Raw genomic sequence first — 20,207 nt, 5'->3', positions numbered from 1 at the left:
TTAAATCATTCTACGTGTAATATGTGTCAAATTAAATCATTTTACGTGTAATATATGTCAAATTAAATCATTCTACGTGTAATATATACCAAATTAAATCATTTTACGTGTAATATATGTTAAATTAAATCATTCTACGTGTGATATATGTCAAATTAAATCATTCTCAGGTCACCTTCAAGTTAACAATTTCTCGTCATCACGAAGTGTTTACAGCAGTTTATAAAACCAGAACAAATTTTAAAATATTTTCTCAACAATCACCAACATTACAGTACTCCACGAGCTCGCCATAGAGACAGACCGTCGTAATTTGGAATAAACTTAATGTTGTAATACTGTTTAGCTTAAGCAAAATATATTAATACAATGTTTTCATCATTCTACGTTGAGCAAAAACTGAAATAATAAGTAAGTAATGAAGTTAGGATATTTTATCAAATATTGTAATCTAGAACTAACTGTTAGTTAGAGACAGTAAAATAAAAATATAATGTGATGCACACATAGCACAAAATTAATTCAGCGTGTAGCACATTTGGAGAATACACATAGAATCTTGTCTTCCTTGCGTTATTGATCGATATAATATATAATAACACATCTAATTTAATAGTGTGCGTCATTTGTGTTAACGTCTAATTTATATAAAGAAACTCTCTTGTGTATTTACCAAATTTACTTTTAATCAGAATATGTCAGGCATGTAAATGTAACCACGGTTATTCTCACGTGACAGACCTTCACCAATGAACGAAACGAATATCAGAATATCTCGCTCAGATGATTTCGTTCTAATTACCCCTAACCCGACATGGCCAAGCGGTTAAGGCGATCGACTCGTAATCTGAGGGTCGCGGGTTTCAATTCCCGTCGTACCAAACATGCTCGCCCTTTCAGGCGTGGGGGCGTTATAATGTGACGGTCAATCCTACTATTCGTTGGTGAAAGAGTAGCCCTAGAGTTGGCGATGAGTGGTGATGACTAGCTGCCTTCCCTCTATTGTTACACTACTAAATTTGGGACGGCTAACGCTGATAGCCTTCGAGTAGTTTTGCGCGAACTTCAAAACAAACAAAACTTAATTACCTTCCCACACACACACACACTTCCCTTCCTACACACGTCTAAAATCTTCTGTGTTTAATTCGTAGTAATGATATTATTCGTTGAACTGAAAACGAATGTCTAGTTTCTGAGAGACTCGTACCACAAAGGGAGGTTTTGGAAACCATCAGCTAATATTCAGACGTGCAAAACAAAAGCGAAATACAAATACTGCTAACTTCTATACAAAACTAAAACAAATTTTGCTGTTTATATTTTCACAAAATTAAGATGGTATGAATTTAAATGCAAGTAATAAAACCTTTAAATATTGCTAATTACGTTTAACGAAGTTGGAAACACAGAGTTGGTTTTTTACACCAAAATTCCTGGTGATATCCATGGAGTGTCTAAAAGTTGAATATTTTTAAATGTTTTTCTAAACTTTTGACATACATTTTTTTTAATTACAGGATCTCTAATAACACACGAGTTACAAAAAAAATTCATGGTAGTAATTGCTAGAAACTTCCTTTGTATGTTACACTTCATGATTTGATCGGTTCGTTAGATCGAGTTTTATGGCAGGCAAAATTATCAACTTCCTGAATACGAAGCAATATCTGGTCTCCACTGGTCGTGAACCGTACGGAAACGAATCAATAACTTTAGGATTAATATAGTTTCCTTGCTTTATTACAAACAGCATCGTGAAGAAACTGTTCGATTCTAACTATTGACAATGGAAACGTCTTGAATACTGTTCACGAATCCCTAATTGAATGGTTATTTATGCATATATGTTTAAAACAGGAGCTTTCCAATAGCATGTAATAGACTTTTTTAAACTTTAATTAGCAAGTTTGTTTTCCTGATATCGTTAAATGAAGCTAAACACAAAATACTGTTGCATATCTTTCCTTCCACGTGTTACTCATGAAACGTAAACCTTTATGTTAGACATAATTTATATTTCTGAATGGTAGGTCTTATAGGTTGAGAATAGCTGTTTGTTTTTTGAACTTCCTACAAGCTACACGAGGGCTATCTGCGCTAGCAGTCCCCACATTTAGTAGTGTAAGACCAGAGGGAAGACAGCTAGTAAATTACCTCCCACCACCAACTCTTGGGCTACTCTTTTACCAACGAATAATGGGATTGAATGTTCTATTATAACGTCCCATTGGCTAGAAGGTCGAAAATGTTTAGTGGGACGCGTATTCGAGCCTACGCCCCTCAGACTGCAAGTCAAAATCCCTAACCACCTGGCTATGTTGGACCTGATTTATTTTAAGATTTAGTCAGTCGAAATCGTTATTCTAAAACTAAAGGCCACCAGGTTGTTTTAGTTAATGGTTTTATTTTATAATAATAAATAGATAAAAATAGTCCAATCTACTCCAGAGTTGTACGTCTGTATCGTATTTTAACATCGTAAGTTATTGTGAATACTGGTTAAACCAATTCATATTAAACGTGGTAAAGGAATGGAGGTGAACCTAATGGAGGTGAACCTTTCGAGTTAAGTTAATGTCAGTTCCTTTGTTGTTTTCTTTAATGAAACCCATGCCGAACGAAAATGACATTTGATGCTGCGTGTAGTAAGAATGTCTTTACTGATCGCCTATATTAAGTAGACATAGCTGACAAAATGCACGCGCGCACACCGTCTCACCATCCCCGTGAAACTGACAATATAAAAGGAACGCCAAGCGCAGAAATTGCATTTGCTAGTATGTATGAAATTAACAATAGAAACAGAGCTATCAACTTCCAGTAATACAGAAAACGTAACGACTTTATTTCATGTGAACTAGATTCAGTAGAAGTGACTAACTAGAAAATAGAGTTTCATCTGGCTACTGGTTTCGGGTTTTACATATGTTAGTGTATCCTACACCACTTTATCTATTCTAACGTGTTGTTCTAAAGTCACTAATGTGGTTCTTTACTTCAAACACGTGTATGCACATAACACAATGTCCCAGATTAATTTTAGGATTATGGTGTGAGGGAATAGACATCATTGTCACAGCGGGAGAACTAAAATATTCAAACCTTATGTCACGCACACACGCAGAGCAGTAATATGATTATATGACACATGAAGAGTCTAGTATTCCATATGATTAAAATGTTCTATTAAGGAGAAAAAAATGTTATTAAGAGGCTTCTATTTATACTGTACGATTTTCTTTTGTTTGGTTTTGTTACCAATCACGAAGCTGTGGTCTGTGAAATCTCTATGGTTTGAACCACCAAAAGAGTTACTTGTGAGGAATATGAGAGGATAACTACATTGAAACCGATACACAGAAAGGTTTGTATTTTAGTTGTACGTCTCGTAATAGTTCATGTTAGGTACAGAATTAAAACTAAGTATTTTGATAAAAAAATGGTATTTTCACAAACCTAGCTAAACCTGTAATTATTATACAACCAAAACTCGTTTATAAATATAATAAAGTAAGCGACGGGAAAATTTACACCCATGTTAAAGTGGGAGACGGGGTAATTTACACCCATGTTAAAGTGGGCGACGGGATAATTTACACCCATGTTAAAGTGGACGACGGGGTAATTTACACCCACGTTAAAGTGGGCGACGGGGTAATTTACACCCATGTTAAAGTGGACGACGGGAAAATTTACACCCATGTTATAGTAGGCGACGGGAAAATTTACACCCATGTTAAAGTGGGCGACGGGAAAATTTACATCCATGTTAAAGTGGGCGACGGGAAAATTATTACACATGTTAAAGTGGGCGACGGGGTAATTTACACCCATGTTAAAGTGGGTGACGAGAAAATTTACACCCATGTTAAAGTGGGCGACGGGGTAATTTACATCCATGTTAAAGTGGGCGACGGGAAAATTTACACCCATGTTAAAGTGGGCGACGGGGTAATTTACACCCATGTGAAAGTGGGCGACGGGAAAATTTACACCTATGTTAAAGTGGGCGACGGGGTAATTTACACCTATGTTAAAGTGGGCGACGGGGTAATTTACACCCATGTTAAAGTTGGCGACGGGGTAATTTACACCCATGTTAAAGTGGGCGACGGGAAAATTTACATCCATGTTAAAGTGGGAGACGGGAAAATTTACATTCATGTTAAAGTGGGCGACAGGGTAATTTACACCCATATTAAAGTGGTCGACGGGGTAATTTACACCCATGTGAAAGTGGGCGACGGGAAAATTTTCACCTATGTTAAAGTGGGCGACGGGGTAATTTACACCTATGTTAAAGTGGTCGACGGGGTAATTTACACCCATGTTAATGTGGGCAACGAAAAAATTTACACCCATGTTAAAGTGGGCGACGGGGTAATTTACACCTATGTTAAAGTGGTCGACGGGGTAATTTACACCCATGTTAATGTGGGCAACGAGAAAATTTACACCCATGTTAAAGTGGGCGACGGGGTAATTTACACCCATGATAAAGTGGACGAGCGGGTAATTTACATCTATGTTAAAGTGGGCGACGGGGTAATTTACACCCATGTTAAAGTGGGCGACGGGGTAATTTACACCCATGTCAAAGTGGTCAACGAGAAAATTTACACCCATGTTAAAGTGGGCGACGGGGTAATTTACACTCATGTTAAAGTTGACGACGGGGTAATTTACACCTATGTTAAAGTGGGCGACGAGAAAATTTACACCCATGTTAAAGTTGGCGACGGGGTAATTTACACCCATGTTAAAGTTGGCGACGGGGTAATTTACACCCATGTTAAAGTGGGCGACGGGAAAATTTACACCCATGTTAAAGTGGGCGACGGGAAAATTTACATTCATGTTAAAGTGGGCGACGGGGTAATTTACACCCATGTTAAAGTGGGCGACGGGAAGATTTACACCCATGTTAAAGTGGGCGACGGGGTAATTTACACCCATGTTTAAGTGGGCGACGGGGTAATTTACACCCATGTTAAAGTTGGCGACGGGGTAATTTACACCCATGTTAAAGTGGGCGACGGGGTAATTTACACCCATGTTAAAGTGGGCGACGGGGTAATTTACACCCATGTTAAAGTGGGCGACGGGGTAATTTACACCCATGTTAAAGTGTGCGTTGGGGTAATTTACACCCATGTTAAAGTGGGCGACGGGAAAATTTACACCTATGTTAAAGTTAATGCTCGAAGTGTCATGATCAATTTCTTCCATACACTAGGAACATGATAGTATAATATCCAAGTGATGTCAGTATTGCATCATATATAAAGAGATACCTGTGAGAGGGTCAAGGAAATGTATTTCTAATCTTCGACACTTTATGAATATTAATAAATAATTAATTATTGTTTGTTTGTTTTTTAAACGAAGCAATAATTCATCAGAGTTTCTCACATCCATTCTTCGTGAGATTTATGAAAACATAACAGATGGTTAAAGTTTGCGAAACATGCACAGATAAAGTTTTCTAGTAGTTACGGTATGAAGTATGAAACATATCATCCTAATATTGAGAATTTAAAAACAAAACATTCTTATTCTGTCGTCTCTATTACGTTTCATGTCACGAGCCTCACCCACTACCGAAACTTAAATTTAATCATGTTTGGGCCCTGCCTGGCCAGATGGATTAAAGCGTTCGACTCGTAATCCAAGGGTCGTGGGTTCGAATCCCCGTCGTACCAAACATGCTCGCCCTTTCAGCCGTGGGGGTGTATAATGTGACGGTCAATCCCACTATTCGTTGGTAAAAGAGTAGCCCAAGAGTTGGCGGTGAGTGGTGATGACTAGCATGCCTTCCCTCTAGTCTTACACTGCTAAATTAGGGACGGCTAGTGCAAATAGCCCTCGTGTAGCTTTGTGTGAAATTGAAAACAATCCAAACCAACAAAGATCATGTCTGCTTCTTCTAGTTATGTTCAAAGTTTTAAGTATTGGGAATTTGTATGAAAACAATAGGGGGAATAAATGTGTAGATAGGAAACAGGCACGAGTGATATTTTATTCTGTGATTGGTTGGATGATAACCAGTTAAAAACATCCAAACTGGTATGAAAGATATAAATGTGTTATACGACCAGTAATGTTTCGTGTTTTATTTTGATAGTAGGGTCTACCGTCACATTATAACGCCTCCAAAGGCTGAAAGGGCAAGTATATTTAGTGCGACGGGGATTCGAACCTACGACCCTCAGATTTCGAGTAGAACCCCCTAACAACCCAGTCGTGGTCCAAGTATTAAGATACCGCACGAGAAGCCTCGTCAAAGGTACTCCATGCTGATAATTGTTGCAGGGCTCTGGATTAGGGTGACAACACTGGTTCTGTGACTGGAATTGAAATCTGAAAGTCTTCAAAAGTGATTGTAAGTATTCTAGAGATCATTCTATTTTTGAGAAAAACGATCGATCGTCGACAAGGGAACTTGGCTGTCAGTAAAAGTGTAATGGTATATCGAGAACGTTAAAATTCACATCAGCACGAAGTGGTGTCAGCGGACATGTGAAATCTCTGGTAAGAAATATAACCAAACCAAAAGGTTGAGATGGACTCTGGGCTATAAAACAGAGAAGAATTAAAGATGGAGTTGTATGATGCTCTTATGTTTGGCATTAATCAAAGACAGTTCGTTTGACGGTAAAATATCTAAGCCAACATTGTCTGTGACCTACAGGAACTTAATGGCACCCTGACTGATGACAAGTACAGGCGCAATCTGATAAGTCGTGCCATTTCCTCAGTACCACTATTCATCAAACGATGATTCATCGGACAGACGAACAATGATTGCAAGCTTAGAGGAATTTCGATGAAACGTTCTTACTGTAAGAACTCTGATAACAGCTGATGAGATCTAAAAGCAATCAAACAACATGGCTACCTTGAGCGGGGAGATACGAGACGCTTGGAACAATAATTTATAATTTTATATTTCAGAAACGTAAAACATTCACATACAGAGTATGGTATAACTTGTCTGCTTTTATTTCTATTTTCAGAAATAACTTTATCACCTGGTTCTACACTCTCTGGTTGTGACTCAGTATGCGTGTCAGAAACAAGCTGTGTCTAGATGTCTGTCCATAACGAAAATTTGACAACTTCCCAGAGTTTGATGGCTATGAAACTCCCTTGAGTGAAGCTGTTTGTTTCTTAAAGCAAAGTCACATCGAGCTATCCACTGTGTCCACCGATGGGAATCGAATCCCTGATTTTAGCGTTGTAAATCCGAAGACTTACCAGGAGACCTTGTCCAATGTCCTGACGAAATCCATTATTTTATTATTTTGCTTTTCTATTTTACGAGGTAACCTCCCATTTTAATTTTCACATTTATCCCCTACCTCCTAATACGTGATAATCAGAAGTCGTAAGACATGGTCAATGGCCGACGTACCGGTTTGTGAAGTGGAACGTTTATGGTTTGTTTTCGGAATTTTATTCATTTTCAAATTTTTAGGAGTTCAGTTTTCCTTGTGACGTCATCTTAGAGCTTATTGTTAAAAATCGTCAAATATTTTTGCCGAAAATTTGGAAATCTACAAAAGTATAATATCGGCCTTCCAGTAGCTCGGCGGTAAGTTAGATAGCTTATAACACTGAAAATGGGGTTTTAATACCCAGAAAGCCCATTGTGTAGTTATGGGCTTAACAATATACAAAGAATAGTTTACTTCTTGACAGATTCTATGCACTTAAAAGTAAAACTAATCTTTATACAGTTTGTTATAAATGTAATGCCTCACGTAATTGGGATGGAACTTTACTGGTTCAGTGTGTTTTTGATAGATACATATAGACAGTTGGAAAATAAGAGAAATATTGGTCATTGGTATTTCCTAGCTGAGCCCGCGTCACATGATCTAAACGGTTTGGTCAGAGATATCTGAGGTTCAGTCATAGTAACCCGTAATTTCGAATTGCAGACCAGAGGGTGGGGTTCGAATTGCAGACCAGAGGGTGGGGTAGGGAGGCAGTTCAAGATACCCATTACCTCATATCCAAACAGAGGAATTATCTCTCACAATTTTGACTCTCCCACAGCAGATTCAGCGACATATTGCGGCTCGAACCTTCGACCTAGTGATTCAAATTCCAACACGTGAATTGGATTCTTACTAGTTTTAAAACACTAATGAAAGTTACATTTTTTCTCGTCTTTCATGAAAGAATTTATTCAATAATCTAAAATTTCTTTTCATTGTGTTGTTTTGTCAGATTGATTTCATATCTTACGAACTATTTATTATTATTGTTTGGTTCTTTAAACATTGCATTGCATTACAAAGGACACGAACACCCCTACGAGATTTGGTTTACTGCATCTTGTGTCGGGCCCGGCATGGCCAGGTGGTTAAGGTGCTCGACTCGTAATCCGAGGGTCGCGGGTTCAAATCCCTGTCGCACTAAACATGCGCGCCACTTTTAGCCGACTATTCGTTGGTAAAAGAGTAATCCAAAGGTTGGCTGTGGGCGGTGAAGACTAGCTGTCTTCCCTCTAGTCCTACACTGTTAAATTACTGACGGCTAGCGCAGATAGCCCTCTTGTAGCTTTGCGCGAAATTAAGAGAAACAAAACTAGACCATAAAGTTTTCTACTTACCCAAAGTGTTGTATCCATTACAGATACAAAACAAAGTCAGAACGAACGTGGCTTTCACGAGATTAGGCTTAGTAGGCAGTGAATGAACACTAATGGGCATACTGTTTTCAAACAAAATATTCAGTCTTGTGGACTTCAAAGTACCGATGAGTGCTCGAGAAGAACCTAATCTGCCCATTACCGAAGAAGAATAAGTCATTTCTGTCAGGATTATCACCCTGTAGGAGTCGCTTCATCAAAGACAAATTAAAGTTCGCTCGTAAATTCGATCCGAAAAATTTCCGGTCATTTCAACATCACACAAAAAATGGCTCGTCGTTAGAATGAGACGGAGAAACAGGTCTATTTAATTGTAAGTTCTATACAACTGTAACACAAAACTTAAAATTAACAACCAATCAGCTTTGACCTATTATGATATTATTTTGTGAACATTCTGAACGAACATTTCTATTCTTAAAACTACATCTTTCCAGGGTTTTAAACTTGCCACTGTCTGTTAACGTTCTGGGAAACTTCTCGTGCGACCAACCTATTACAGAGGTGACGTCTTCAAGTAAACAGTGTTTCTGTTGAGTTGCCCGTGGCCTGCTCGCATCTGCGCGCAAGCTTATATATATATATATATATGACCGTTCTTCACACTTTTACATTAAAACATCACTGCTGGAATGATACAACCAAGACAATTCAACACTAAAATCCACAACCACGATAATATTGAGCCTGAAAATGTTTATCTCTCGCGATGGGCCTCAAAAAGAGAACGTTAGAGCCATTAACAGTCGACAAGCTGTTTAGTGCTGTCACCTATTGTTCAAAAGCAAGACTTCATATCAAACAATTTTGAGTTTACCTAGTGTTACACGTAGTGAGAGGTCTGTTATAAATTAAATTTATAAATCACGATTGGAAAAAAAAACAACAACAAAAGATTACAAAATATGGAATTCAGACTGACTATAATGGGAGCAGTCAGTCTATATAAAAATATTTCGCCAATGTTACTTAGAAATATAAACCAAAGCTCATCTGTTAGAAAATAAATCATCATGCCTTGTTTGTTTGTTTGGAATTTCACGCAAAGCTACGCGAGGGCTAGCCGTCCCTAATTTAGCAGAGTAAGACTAGAGAGAGGGCAGTTAGCTAGTCATCACCACCCACAGCCAATTCTTCGGCTATTTTTTACCAACGAATTGTGGGATTGACCGTCACATTATAACGCCTCCTCGGCTGAAAGGGCGAGCATGTTAAGTGCGACGTGGATTCAAACCCACGACCCTCAGACTAAGAGTCGAACGCCTTAACCCACCTGGCCATGTAGGTCCCGTAAAGAAACCATCAGACCTTATTTAAGATTATAGTCACTGATGTAATTTACTGATTTTCCAATGTGCTAATTATCTCACCGTTACAAGTGACATACGTTACAAGTGACATACGTTACAAGTTACATAACTTTCTGAGAGGTTTTACTTACACTTTGACTCATTACAGTCACCAGTATACATTGATTGAACTCTGAAAATATAAATCACTAAAAGAGCAAGTGTGCAAAAGGGCGTTCTTTGGAAGGGTATAGCAGAGGATTCTCCGGTAGTTGGGAAGGTATCCAAATGGTAATTTCTGTGAAACATTTCTAGTTAAGCCAAACTAAGTCGTATACAGAAATTATACTGGGGGCCTGGCATGGCCTAGCGCGTTAAGACGTGCGCTTCGTAATCTGAGGGTCGCGGGTTCGCGCCCGAGTCGCGCCAAACGTGCTCGCCCTCCCAGCCGTGGGGGCGTTATAATGTGACGGTCAATCCCACTATTCGTTGGTAAAAGAGTAGCCCAAGAGTTGGCGGTGGGTGGTGATGACTAGCTGCCTTCCCTCTAGTCTTACACTGCTAAATTAGGGATGGCTAGCACAGATAGCCCTCGAGTAGCTTTGTGCGAAATTCCAAACAACAGAAATTATACCAGCAGCGTTCGTCCTCAGCTAACTTGAGACGGGGGTTACGTGAAGTTGTTTGTATGTACTCTCCACCAAGCATGTTGTAAAGTACTGTTCTCGAGAGTACGTTTTATTCTTTAACTTCATTATATATTGATATTATATATACATATAATAAATATAAAGTTTAAAAATCGAAATAAAACTGTGTTGATAAAAACACTATGGATAACACTTATTATGGGTATTTTCCATGACACTTCCAGATACATTTAACCAAACAGACTTTATGTACCGTGTTTCTCCGAAAATAAGACAGGGCTTATATTAATTTTCACTCCAAAATATGACACTAGGGCTTATTTTCGGGGGATGTCTTATTTTGATATATTAAAAAAAATGAAGTTACAAAGTAAAACTATTAAACTAACCATTTAAAATAAACTATTATTAAACTATTAAACTAACTGATTAATACTTAAACTAATTAACTAACTATTAAACTAATTAATAAATTAATTTTTTTTATTTCTTTCCTCTTCCTGCCACTCTTAACTAGGGTTTATTTTAAGGGTAGGGCTTATATTAAAACTATCCCCAAAATCACACTAGGTCTTATTTTATGGGTAGGTCTTATTATCGGAGAAACACGGTAGGCGATCAGTACAATGCCAAACACGAATCGTGTTTTAAACCACTTGAAGAACGAAACTAGGAATACAAACGATTATGACACAAAACAGCTTATCGCTAAGAATCACATAATATAGTTGTTTCAATTCTGTAAACCTTTCACAGAATTGTTAAAACTGAATTTCTTTTATACTAGAGCAGAACTGTGTGTGAAGTGGAAAAAACAAGTAATTATTCACTGTAATGAATCTTATGACGTGTGGGATTTCTTTGAGTAAGTAGGAAACATTCTCCAGTTTAACCGGCTGAAGTAGGTTTATTTCGAATTAGGCACGAAACTACACGATAGCTAACCGTTTCAACCATTCCTAATTTAGCAGTGATACGCCAGAGAAGAGGCAGTTAGTCAACAGTAATCAACTTTTGAACTATGCTTTTACCAATGAATAGTGAGATTTACTGTCACATTATATCTCTCCTTAGGCTGAAAGGAAGAGCATGTTTGGTAACGTTGATTAGAACCAGTAACCTCCACGTTGTGAGTCGAACACCCAAACTATAAGATTATCCCAGACAGAATGGATTTAATATACAGCAGATCCAACTGTTCTTTAGCGTATTCACGAGCCTAACATAACAGATTAGCTGTTTGAATCCTGTCATTATCAGTTTAGCATAAGGGTTGTTATTTAGATAGCCATAAAGCGCTGGTGTTAAATGTTTGAGTTTTAAAAGCAATAATTTGTTGCAGACTTCCTTATATAACTGTTTACCAGTCATTTGTCCGGCGTGGCCAGATGGTTAAGGCACTGGACTCGTAATCTGAAGTTCTAATCTTCGATAATCGTCCCTAATTTAGCAGTGTAAGAACAGGGGAAAGGCAGCTAGTCATCAACACCCACCGTCGACTATTGGGCTACTCTTCTACCAAAGGCCCCCCGCTAGTACAGCGGTATGTCTCCGGATTTACAACGCTAAAATCAGGGGTTCGATTCCCCTCGGTGGGCTGAGCAGATAGCCCTTTGTGGCTTTGCTATAAGAAAAACACACACACACTTTACCAAGGATTAGTGGGATTGATTGTTACAATATACGCCTTCACGGCTGAGACGGCAAGCATGTTTAGTGGGATGGGGATTCGAACCCGCGACCCTCAGATTACGAGTCGAACGCCTTAAACCACCTGGTTATGCTTATTATTATAAATATTTTATTCGATATTTTTACTCTTGTAAATAATTTAGATTCTGTAAAAGATATTCCATACATTCAAATGTCCTCACTAGTACAGCGGTAAGTCTACGGATTTACAACGCTAAAATCAGGGATTCGATTCCTCTCGGTGGGCTCAGCAGATAGCCCAATGTGGCTTTGCTATAAGAAAAGCACAAACACATTGAACAGCATTAAAATATGGCTATCGAAACAGAATGCAAAACCATTTATTATTTTTCAAGCGAATTACGTTTTATGTAAGAAACTTAACTGTAAGAAACGTGGCCACGTCAATGCCCTGGTACTTTAAAAAACGGGACATCTTAACTGTAGTCATGAAGCGTCTTTCAACCATATCGATTTCAACAAAACAATGAACAATGTGGGCGAATAAAGTGTAGGCTTGTCTCATGTTTCACGAGCTGTTTTCATACAGAGGCGTCTGTTATGATCTTGTCTCTTTTGTCTTGGAAGATTTACTTACCGTGGGAAAACAACTCAACTAAACCAAACGAAATTCTACACGTTAACTTATAAGTTGATTCTAAATAGTCTGATAAACAGGTAACAAAATCTAGGTATCTTTGTTTTAACCAAAATCTACCTAAATTTCAAATACACGTTAAGAATAAATACAAACAAGGATATTCTAAAACACGTGCATCGTAAGTAATTCTGAAAATAATTAATTTCCTTGCTTGGTCATCTGGCAAGAAGTTTTGTTGTGACCTCACTTTCAAAGGATTTGTTTGTTTTAAATTTCACACAAAGCTACATGAGGGCTGTTTACGTTAGCCGTCCCTAATTTAGTAACGTCAGACTAGAGGGAAGACAGCTAGTCATCACTACCCACCGCTAACTCTTGGGCTACTCTTTTACCAACGAATAGTGGGATTGACCGTCACATTATAACGCCCTTACGGCTGAAAGGGCGAGCATGTATGGTGCGAGGGAGATTCGAACCCGCGTCCCTCGGATTACGAGTCGAGTTCCTTAACCACCTGGCCATGCCGGGGCCTTTAAAAGGAATAAGGTAAAATGTCCTTGAAATGTAAAACAATAGATCAGTGATGTAATAACAATAATATAAATAACTATTTTACACGCAGAAGTCGGAAACGAATATCTGTGTGGGGTGAAGGGCAAAGTTGTAGATGAAATAGGCTTGAAAGTAAGGATTTTTGGGGATGTTCCCCTTAAAATTATATAATTAGAGTGCTAACTTAGGCTTATTTTGACGCAGCAAAGTCAAGATATGATGAAAATTTTGTCAGAAAGAAAACATTAATTTGAAAAGAAGCAGTTTAATGAACCGCATGTTCGTACACGTAATTTATCTTTTATCTCATTCTCTCTATCTTCGCCTACTATGTCATTTCAAAAAGGTGGCGCTGTGAACAACAACTGTTTAACTGAACAATATATCACATTCATACTTATTTATAATTTAACATCTTATACAACAGTACTTATAACTGAGGAGTGGAGTAGAGAGGTAGTGTTATTCGATTTGTTTGTGAACAAACAATGTCTAGCAGCGACATCTTTTGACAGCAATGTTGTTATTTTTCTTTTCTTAACAATTAATGGTTTGATTTTTGAATCGCTGTCGAGATTATTGATTCCCGTTTTAAACGCTTGTAATATGTCATGACTACCACTGCTGTCTGCAAGCTAATTATAAAACTTAGTTAATTATACGAACTTTAACGGTTTTTGTTTGTTCGAAATTAAGCACAAAGCTACACAATGAATTATCTGTACACTGCCCACTACTGCTATCGAAACCCGGTTTCTAGCGAGGTGAGTCCACAGAGGTAGCACTGTGCTACTGTGAGGGGAGTTGGTTTTTTTTAAAGATTAAACTTACCCTTCCATTCCAACGAATATCTGGAAACACCAATCAAAACAAAATTGTCCGAATAACTTATCCTACTCATCTCGCACTCGACTCGTAATCCTAGGGTCGCGGGTTCGAGCCTCCGTCACACAAAACATGCTCGCCCTTTCAGCTGTGGGAGCGTTATAATGTGACGATCAATCCCACTATTCGTTGGCAAAAGAGTAGTCCAAGAGTTGGCGGCGGGTTGTGATGACTAGCCGTCTTCCATTTAGTCTTACATTACTAAATTAGGGACGGCTAGCGCAGATAGCCCTCGTGTAGCTTTGCGCGAAATTCAAAACAAACCAAACCTATTCATCTTTGATATCATCTTACAAGAATTAGAAACGTTATTAAAATTAATTAACCGTTAATATTACTATAGTTTCTCATCTATCCAAGCTGTTAATATTACTTTAGGTTCTCATATATCCAAGCTGTTAATATTACTGTAGGTTCTCATCTATCCAAGCTGTTAATATTACTTTAGTTTCTCATCTATCCAAGCTGTTAATATTACTGTAGGTTCTCATCTATCCAAACTGTTAATATTACTATAGGTTCTCATCTATCCAAGCTGTTAATATTACTATAGGTTTTCATCTATCTAAGCTGTTAATATTACTGTAGGTTCTCATCTATCCAAGCTGTTAATATTACTGTAGGTTCCCATATATCCAAGCTGTTAATATTACTGTAGGTTCTCATCTATCCAAGCTGTTAATATTACTATAGGTTTTCATCTATCTAAGCTGTTAATATTACTGTAGGTTCTCATCTATCCAAGCTGTTAATATTACTCTTGGTTCTCATATATCCAAGCTGTTAATATTACTGTAGGTTCTCATCTATCCAAGCTGTTAATATTACTATAGGTTTTCATCTATCTAAGCTGTTAATATTACTGTAGGTTCTCATCTATCCAAGCTGTTAATATTACTTTAGGTTCTCATATATCCAAGCTGTTAATATTACTGTAGGTTCTCATCTATCCAAGCTGTTAATATTACTGTAGGTTCTCATCTATCCAAGCTGTTAACATTACTCTTGGTTCTCATATATCCAAGCTGTTAATATTACTGTAGGTTCTCATCTATCCAAGCTGTTAATATTACTATAGGTTCTCATCTATCCAATCTGTTAATATTACTCTTGGTTCTCATCCATCCAATCTGTTAATATTACTGTAGGTTCTCATCTATCCATTTTGTTAATATTACTTTAGGTTCTCATCTATCCAAGCTGTTAATATTACTGTAGGTTCTCATCTATCCAAGCTGTTAATATTACTCTTGGTTCTCATATATCCAAGCTGTTAATATTACTATAGGTTCTCATCTATCCAAGCTGTTAATATTACTGTAGGTTCTCATCTATCCAAGCTGTTAATATTACTATAGGTTCTCATCTATTCAAGCTGTTAATATTACTGTGGGTTCTCATCTATCCAAGCTGTTAATATTACTGTAGGTTCTCATCTATCCAATCTGTTAATATTACTGTAGGTTCTCATCTATCCAAGCTGTTAATATTACTGTAGGTTCTCATCAATCCAATCTGTTAATATTACTGTAGGTTCTCATCTATCTAAGCCGTTAATATTACTCTTGGTTCTCATCTATCCAAGCTGTTAATATTACTATAGGTTCTCATCTATTCAAGCTGTTAATATTACTGTAGGTTCTCATCTATCCAAGCTGTTAATATTACGATAGATTCTCATCTATTCAAGCTGTTAATATTACTATAGGTTTTCATCTATCCAAGCTGTTAATATTACTGTAGGTTCTCATATATCCAAGCTGTTAATATTACTGTAGGTTCTCATCTATCCAAGCTGTTAATATTACTGTAGGTTCTCATCTATCCAAGCTGTTAATATTACTGTAGGTTCTCATCTATCCAAGCTGTTAATATTACCATAGGTTCTCATCTATCCAAGCTGTTAATATTACTATATATTTTCATCTATCCAAGCTGTTCCTACCTTCTATCCTACCTTTCTTTTCTCAAGATAAAATGTGTTAAAAGTATTGGCGGTGGGTGGTGATGACTAGCTGCCTTCCCTCTGGTCTTACACTTCTAAATTAGGGACGGCTAGCACAGATAGCCCTCGAGTAGCTTTGTGCGAAATTCCAAAACAAACAAACAAAACTACCATAAAGTCTAACTTATCTGTTGCCTGAACTTCTCTGCATAACAGTGAAGTCTTCTTATAAAACCAGATATGTTTGAACAGTTTACTGTTTACATTTGGTTAAAGTTTATATTCACGACTGGCGGAGTTTCGAAGGATATTGTATACAAACTCCTGAAGCTAATACAACCCTAAATTTAAACTCAAACCATCGAGAGAGTGTTTTCTTAGTAAATATTCCATAATGTTTAGAATCTGTTTAAAGACATGTTTATTGCAAGTTAATAGTATCATAAGATATCCTTACTTATATTCGGTTTCATTGTAGTAACCTTCATCTGAGCTCTTTTCTACATGTGAATATAATTTTTTCATGTTATTAGTAATTACATATAATTACATCTTTTAGCCGTCCCTAATTTAGAAGTGTAAGACTAGAGGGAAGGCAGCTAGTCATCACCACCCACCGCCAACTCTTGGGCTACTCTTTTACCAACGAAAAGTGGGATTGACAGTAACATTATAACGCCCCCACGGCTGGGAGGGCGAGCATGTTTGGCGCGACTCGGGCGTGAACCCGCGACCGTCAGATTACGAAGCGCACGCCTTAACGCGCTAGGCCATGCCAGGCCCCAACTCTTTAACAAATTTCAGGGGATCAGATCAGTTTCGTGCAATTTGCGTAACAAGGTAACAGTTTACACGTGTCATGCAACCGCATGAATAAACACCTCGTCATTTCCCATTGACCACAGATAAGTTGGACTTTATGGTAGTAAACTGACACTTTGTTAGAAAGTCTTAAAGACATGCTATGAACATTTCCACTAGTTTAAAGTTCGTCACATGAATATGTAAAGAATGACATTTGTTTCATCCACTGATACTATGAAAGTCGTTAGGATGTCTTGTGATACAAATACAATTCGTTTTTAAGCAAATTAAAATAGCAATATTCTACGGTATACAATACGTAAAAAAATACTTCATAAGAATGAATTGAAGTTTATTATTAAATGATCCATACGTTAAAAAACTTTCTTTAAACGCACTGACAAATGTAAACAACAATAACATACAAGGCTTAAAGAGATCAGCGATATACTCTAGTTAACAGAATACAGCCCAACAAAACGATATATAAACCACAGATATTTCTCGCGAGTAACGTTTTTCTGTGATGAATGTTTTGATTTGTGGCTGCGTACCACTTTGTTAATGACGTCATTCCACCGTCAGTCATTCAGTAAATTATCTCCAGCTTCACAAAAGCCGAAACTGATACGAAATGTATCTCTCCTACAGCTTTATCTATGCGATAGCCCATACTAATCACCAAGAAGTCGAAGAGTAGAAACTGCAGGCACTGCAGTATTATCCCGCTGTCTTTCTGACGTATATTTATTTTTGTCCATTTCTTCTTTTTTATTTTCAGTTGTCACTTTCACTTTGAGACTGGAAGTCTCCATTTGAATGGTGGGAAGTTCTTCCACTTCAAGTAAGATCTTTGTTGCGGTTCGCTGACGTCAGAATCAACTGTGAAAATCACCGAACCAGAAAGAGAAATAATAATTTTTGTTCTAATTTCAGTATCATGAAATTTAACCAGAAAAAAAAAGTCTTAACGTGGCAGATAAGAACAGGATAAATATGAAGGTGACAAATGTAAGGTTCGTGTGTGTGTTTGTGTTTTTCATATAGCAAAGCCACAAAGGGATATCTGCTCAGCCCACCGAGGGGAATCGAACCCCTGATTTTAGCGTTGTAAATCCGAAGACATACCGCTGTACTAGCGGGGTGCTCGTGTGTAGTTAATTTGAATAACGAAATATGTGTTTGAGGTTTGTTTTGAATTTCGCGCAAAGCTACACGAGAGCTATCTGCGATTTTTCTAAAGGTGTGTTTTTCTTTCACTTAAACAACGATAATAAAGCTAAGTGTTCAATTAAATAAAGCCACATTTCTTGGTTAAATACGACAAAAAGACTAAGTCACCTCATGTCATTTAATCACTATTTTAGAATAACTTCTTTCTTTAAATATATACAATTAATTAAATTTTATTTCAAACTATAAGACTTTATTTATTACATATAATAAGAAAAAATTAAAAATATGTAAACTCAATAAAACCACACGCGCAAACGTTTTGACTTGGTCTTTTAGTTATTAGTGCAAAACAATACGTAATACGTTATCTACGTTATGTCGACCACTGAGATCGAACCATGGATTCTTCCATTTTGAGCCCTCAAGCTTGCCGTTGAAACGCCTATTTATTATAAATTTAATATAACCTAACATAAAGAACCATTTACGACATAAGCCAGAATCCATACCAATCTAAAAATCAAATAAGTATATACTTAGAATAATGTGGACAAAACTCTGTGTGTCACCTTATTTTTAAGTGACCTGAAGTCAAAGAGATGAGAACAGAATAACAGTACAATCATACTTTGAACACACGTGAACCTTTTACTATTATTGTCGCTGCCCTTGTTACTACGGGAAGTATCAATGTGTGAGGTCCATGAGAGATCAAGACCTCTACGTTGGTGGGAAGTTACTTACAAAGATAAACCACTAAGTAATAAATGTAGGTTGTTTTTATATTACTGTTGTTTTAATGATACAAACGACCGGAAAAGAAACAGGTCAGAAAATGTTCAAATGATAAGGTTTGATAAGAACATAGACTTAAAGCAAGTGATTGGCTAAAAAACGTACCACACCCAAAGGCTTTGTATTCCACAGACCACAAAAGAACCCACGCCCGTGGTTAACAAAATAATCTCCTAACGAGTACAGTCCGAGAAGCGACACCTACAAAAAAAAAACAGATTTGTGTCAGATGTACATAGATACATTTTTACTTATAATATCCAATTAGGTTCCTCATACAATAACGAAAGTAAGTGTATCGTTTACCTTCTTAGTTCTATTGAAGAACACGGAAAGTACTTTGTAGTAATAACGTTTATACAACTTGTTTTGCAGTAATTAATACTTTTACAATTATATCAAAGTGTAATTTATTCTAGTCTGTCACTGTAATTACCAATTGATGGCTCATAGCGACAATGCAGAACCCAGCAGGATTTTAAAGGAACTTTGTTATAAGTGAGTCAGGAGTTCAATAGTTAGTACTTTGAAACTTATAATCCAGAGGATTTTATCCTGATTGAATAATCGAAATAGGATGAAAATTTGACATGAGGATGTGTGAAAAGATTTTCTCTTGAACTCTAAGGGTTCTCCATGACAAAGTATTGAAGTAACAGGTAGCATTGATATAATATAAGGTTTTGTAAGTGGCTCCTTAGTTAAATTACTTAGATAATAAGTAATTTGAAAGGAACGGTTTTGATCATTAAATATTTTTATTTTGTTTACCGATGTTTGTAATAGTAAGATTTGAGTTCAAAACTTGCTAATTTAAAGATAGTCTCTGGTGACTATTTTAGTCATAGATAACGCCTGGGGCGATCACCTGTCAATTTTGGTGTAGTTTCTAATGTTAGTCTAGTGTCAAAATGTATTTGATGTTGGTGGAATTATTCCAGTTAACCCTTTCCTGATATGTTTGCCCCAAGACAGATATTATCAAGAACTCCAATGATAAACTGATGGTTTAAGATCAGTGTACTTCTCAGTTAGTTATTGAAAACAACAGACAGCCTTCAGTAATTTAAGGAAACAGAGGGGTTCGCATAATAGTGTTCAAAATTATTTAGTTTGTTTAGTTTTTGAAAATGGAGAAATATGTTGAACCCCGATT

At 37.1% G+C, this 20,207-nt stretch overlaps 2 protein-coding genes across 2 annotated transcripts in view; one reads left to right on the top strand and one right to left on the bottom strand.

The window, feature by feature from the left end:
* The window catches only part of LOC143248246 (uncharacterized), a 55,562-nt gene extending 46,385 nt beyond the window's left edge, over positions 1-9,177 (bottom strand). The window contains exon 1 of the mRNA XM_076496664.1: positions 8,624-9,177. Within this exon, the coding sequence (XP_076352779.1) occupies positions 8,624-8,822 (199 nt within the window). The 5' untranslated portion in view covers positions 8,823-9,177. The remainder of the gene's footprint in view (positions 1-8,623) is intronic.
* Positions 1-20,207, top strand: part of LOC143248621 (uncharacterized) — a 598,442-nt gene that overhangs the window by 338,478 nt on the left and 239,757 nt on the right. The gene's annotated exons all lie outside the window — the stretch shown is intronic.

This window comes from Tachypleus tridentatus, chromosome 4 (genome assembly GCF_004210375.1).
Source record: "Tachypleus tridentatus isolate NWPU-2018 chromosome 4, ASM421037v1, whole genome shotgun sequence".
NCBI lineage: Eukaryota > Metazoa > Arthropoda > Merostomata > Xiphosura > Limulidae > Tachypleus > Tachypleus tridentatus.
The sequence above is the reverse complement of the archived record's forward strand: the minus strand, read 5'-3'. Positions and strand labels throughout refer to the sequence as shown.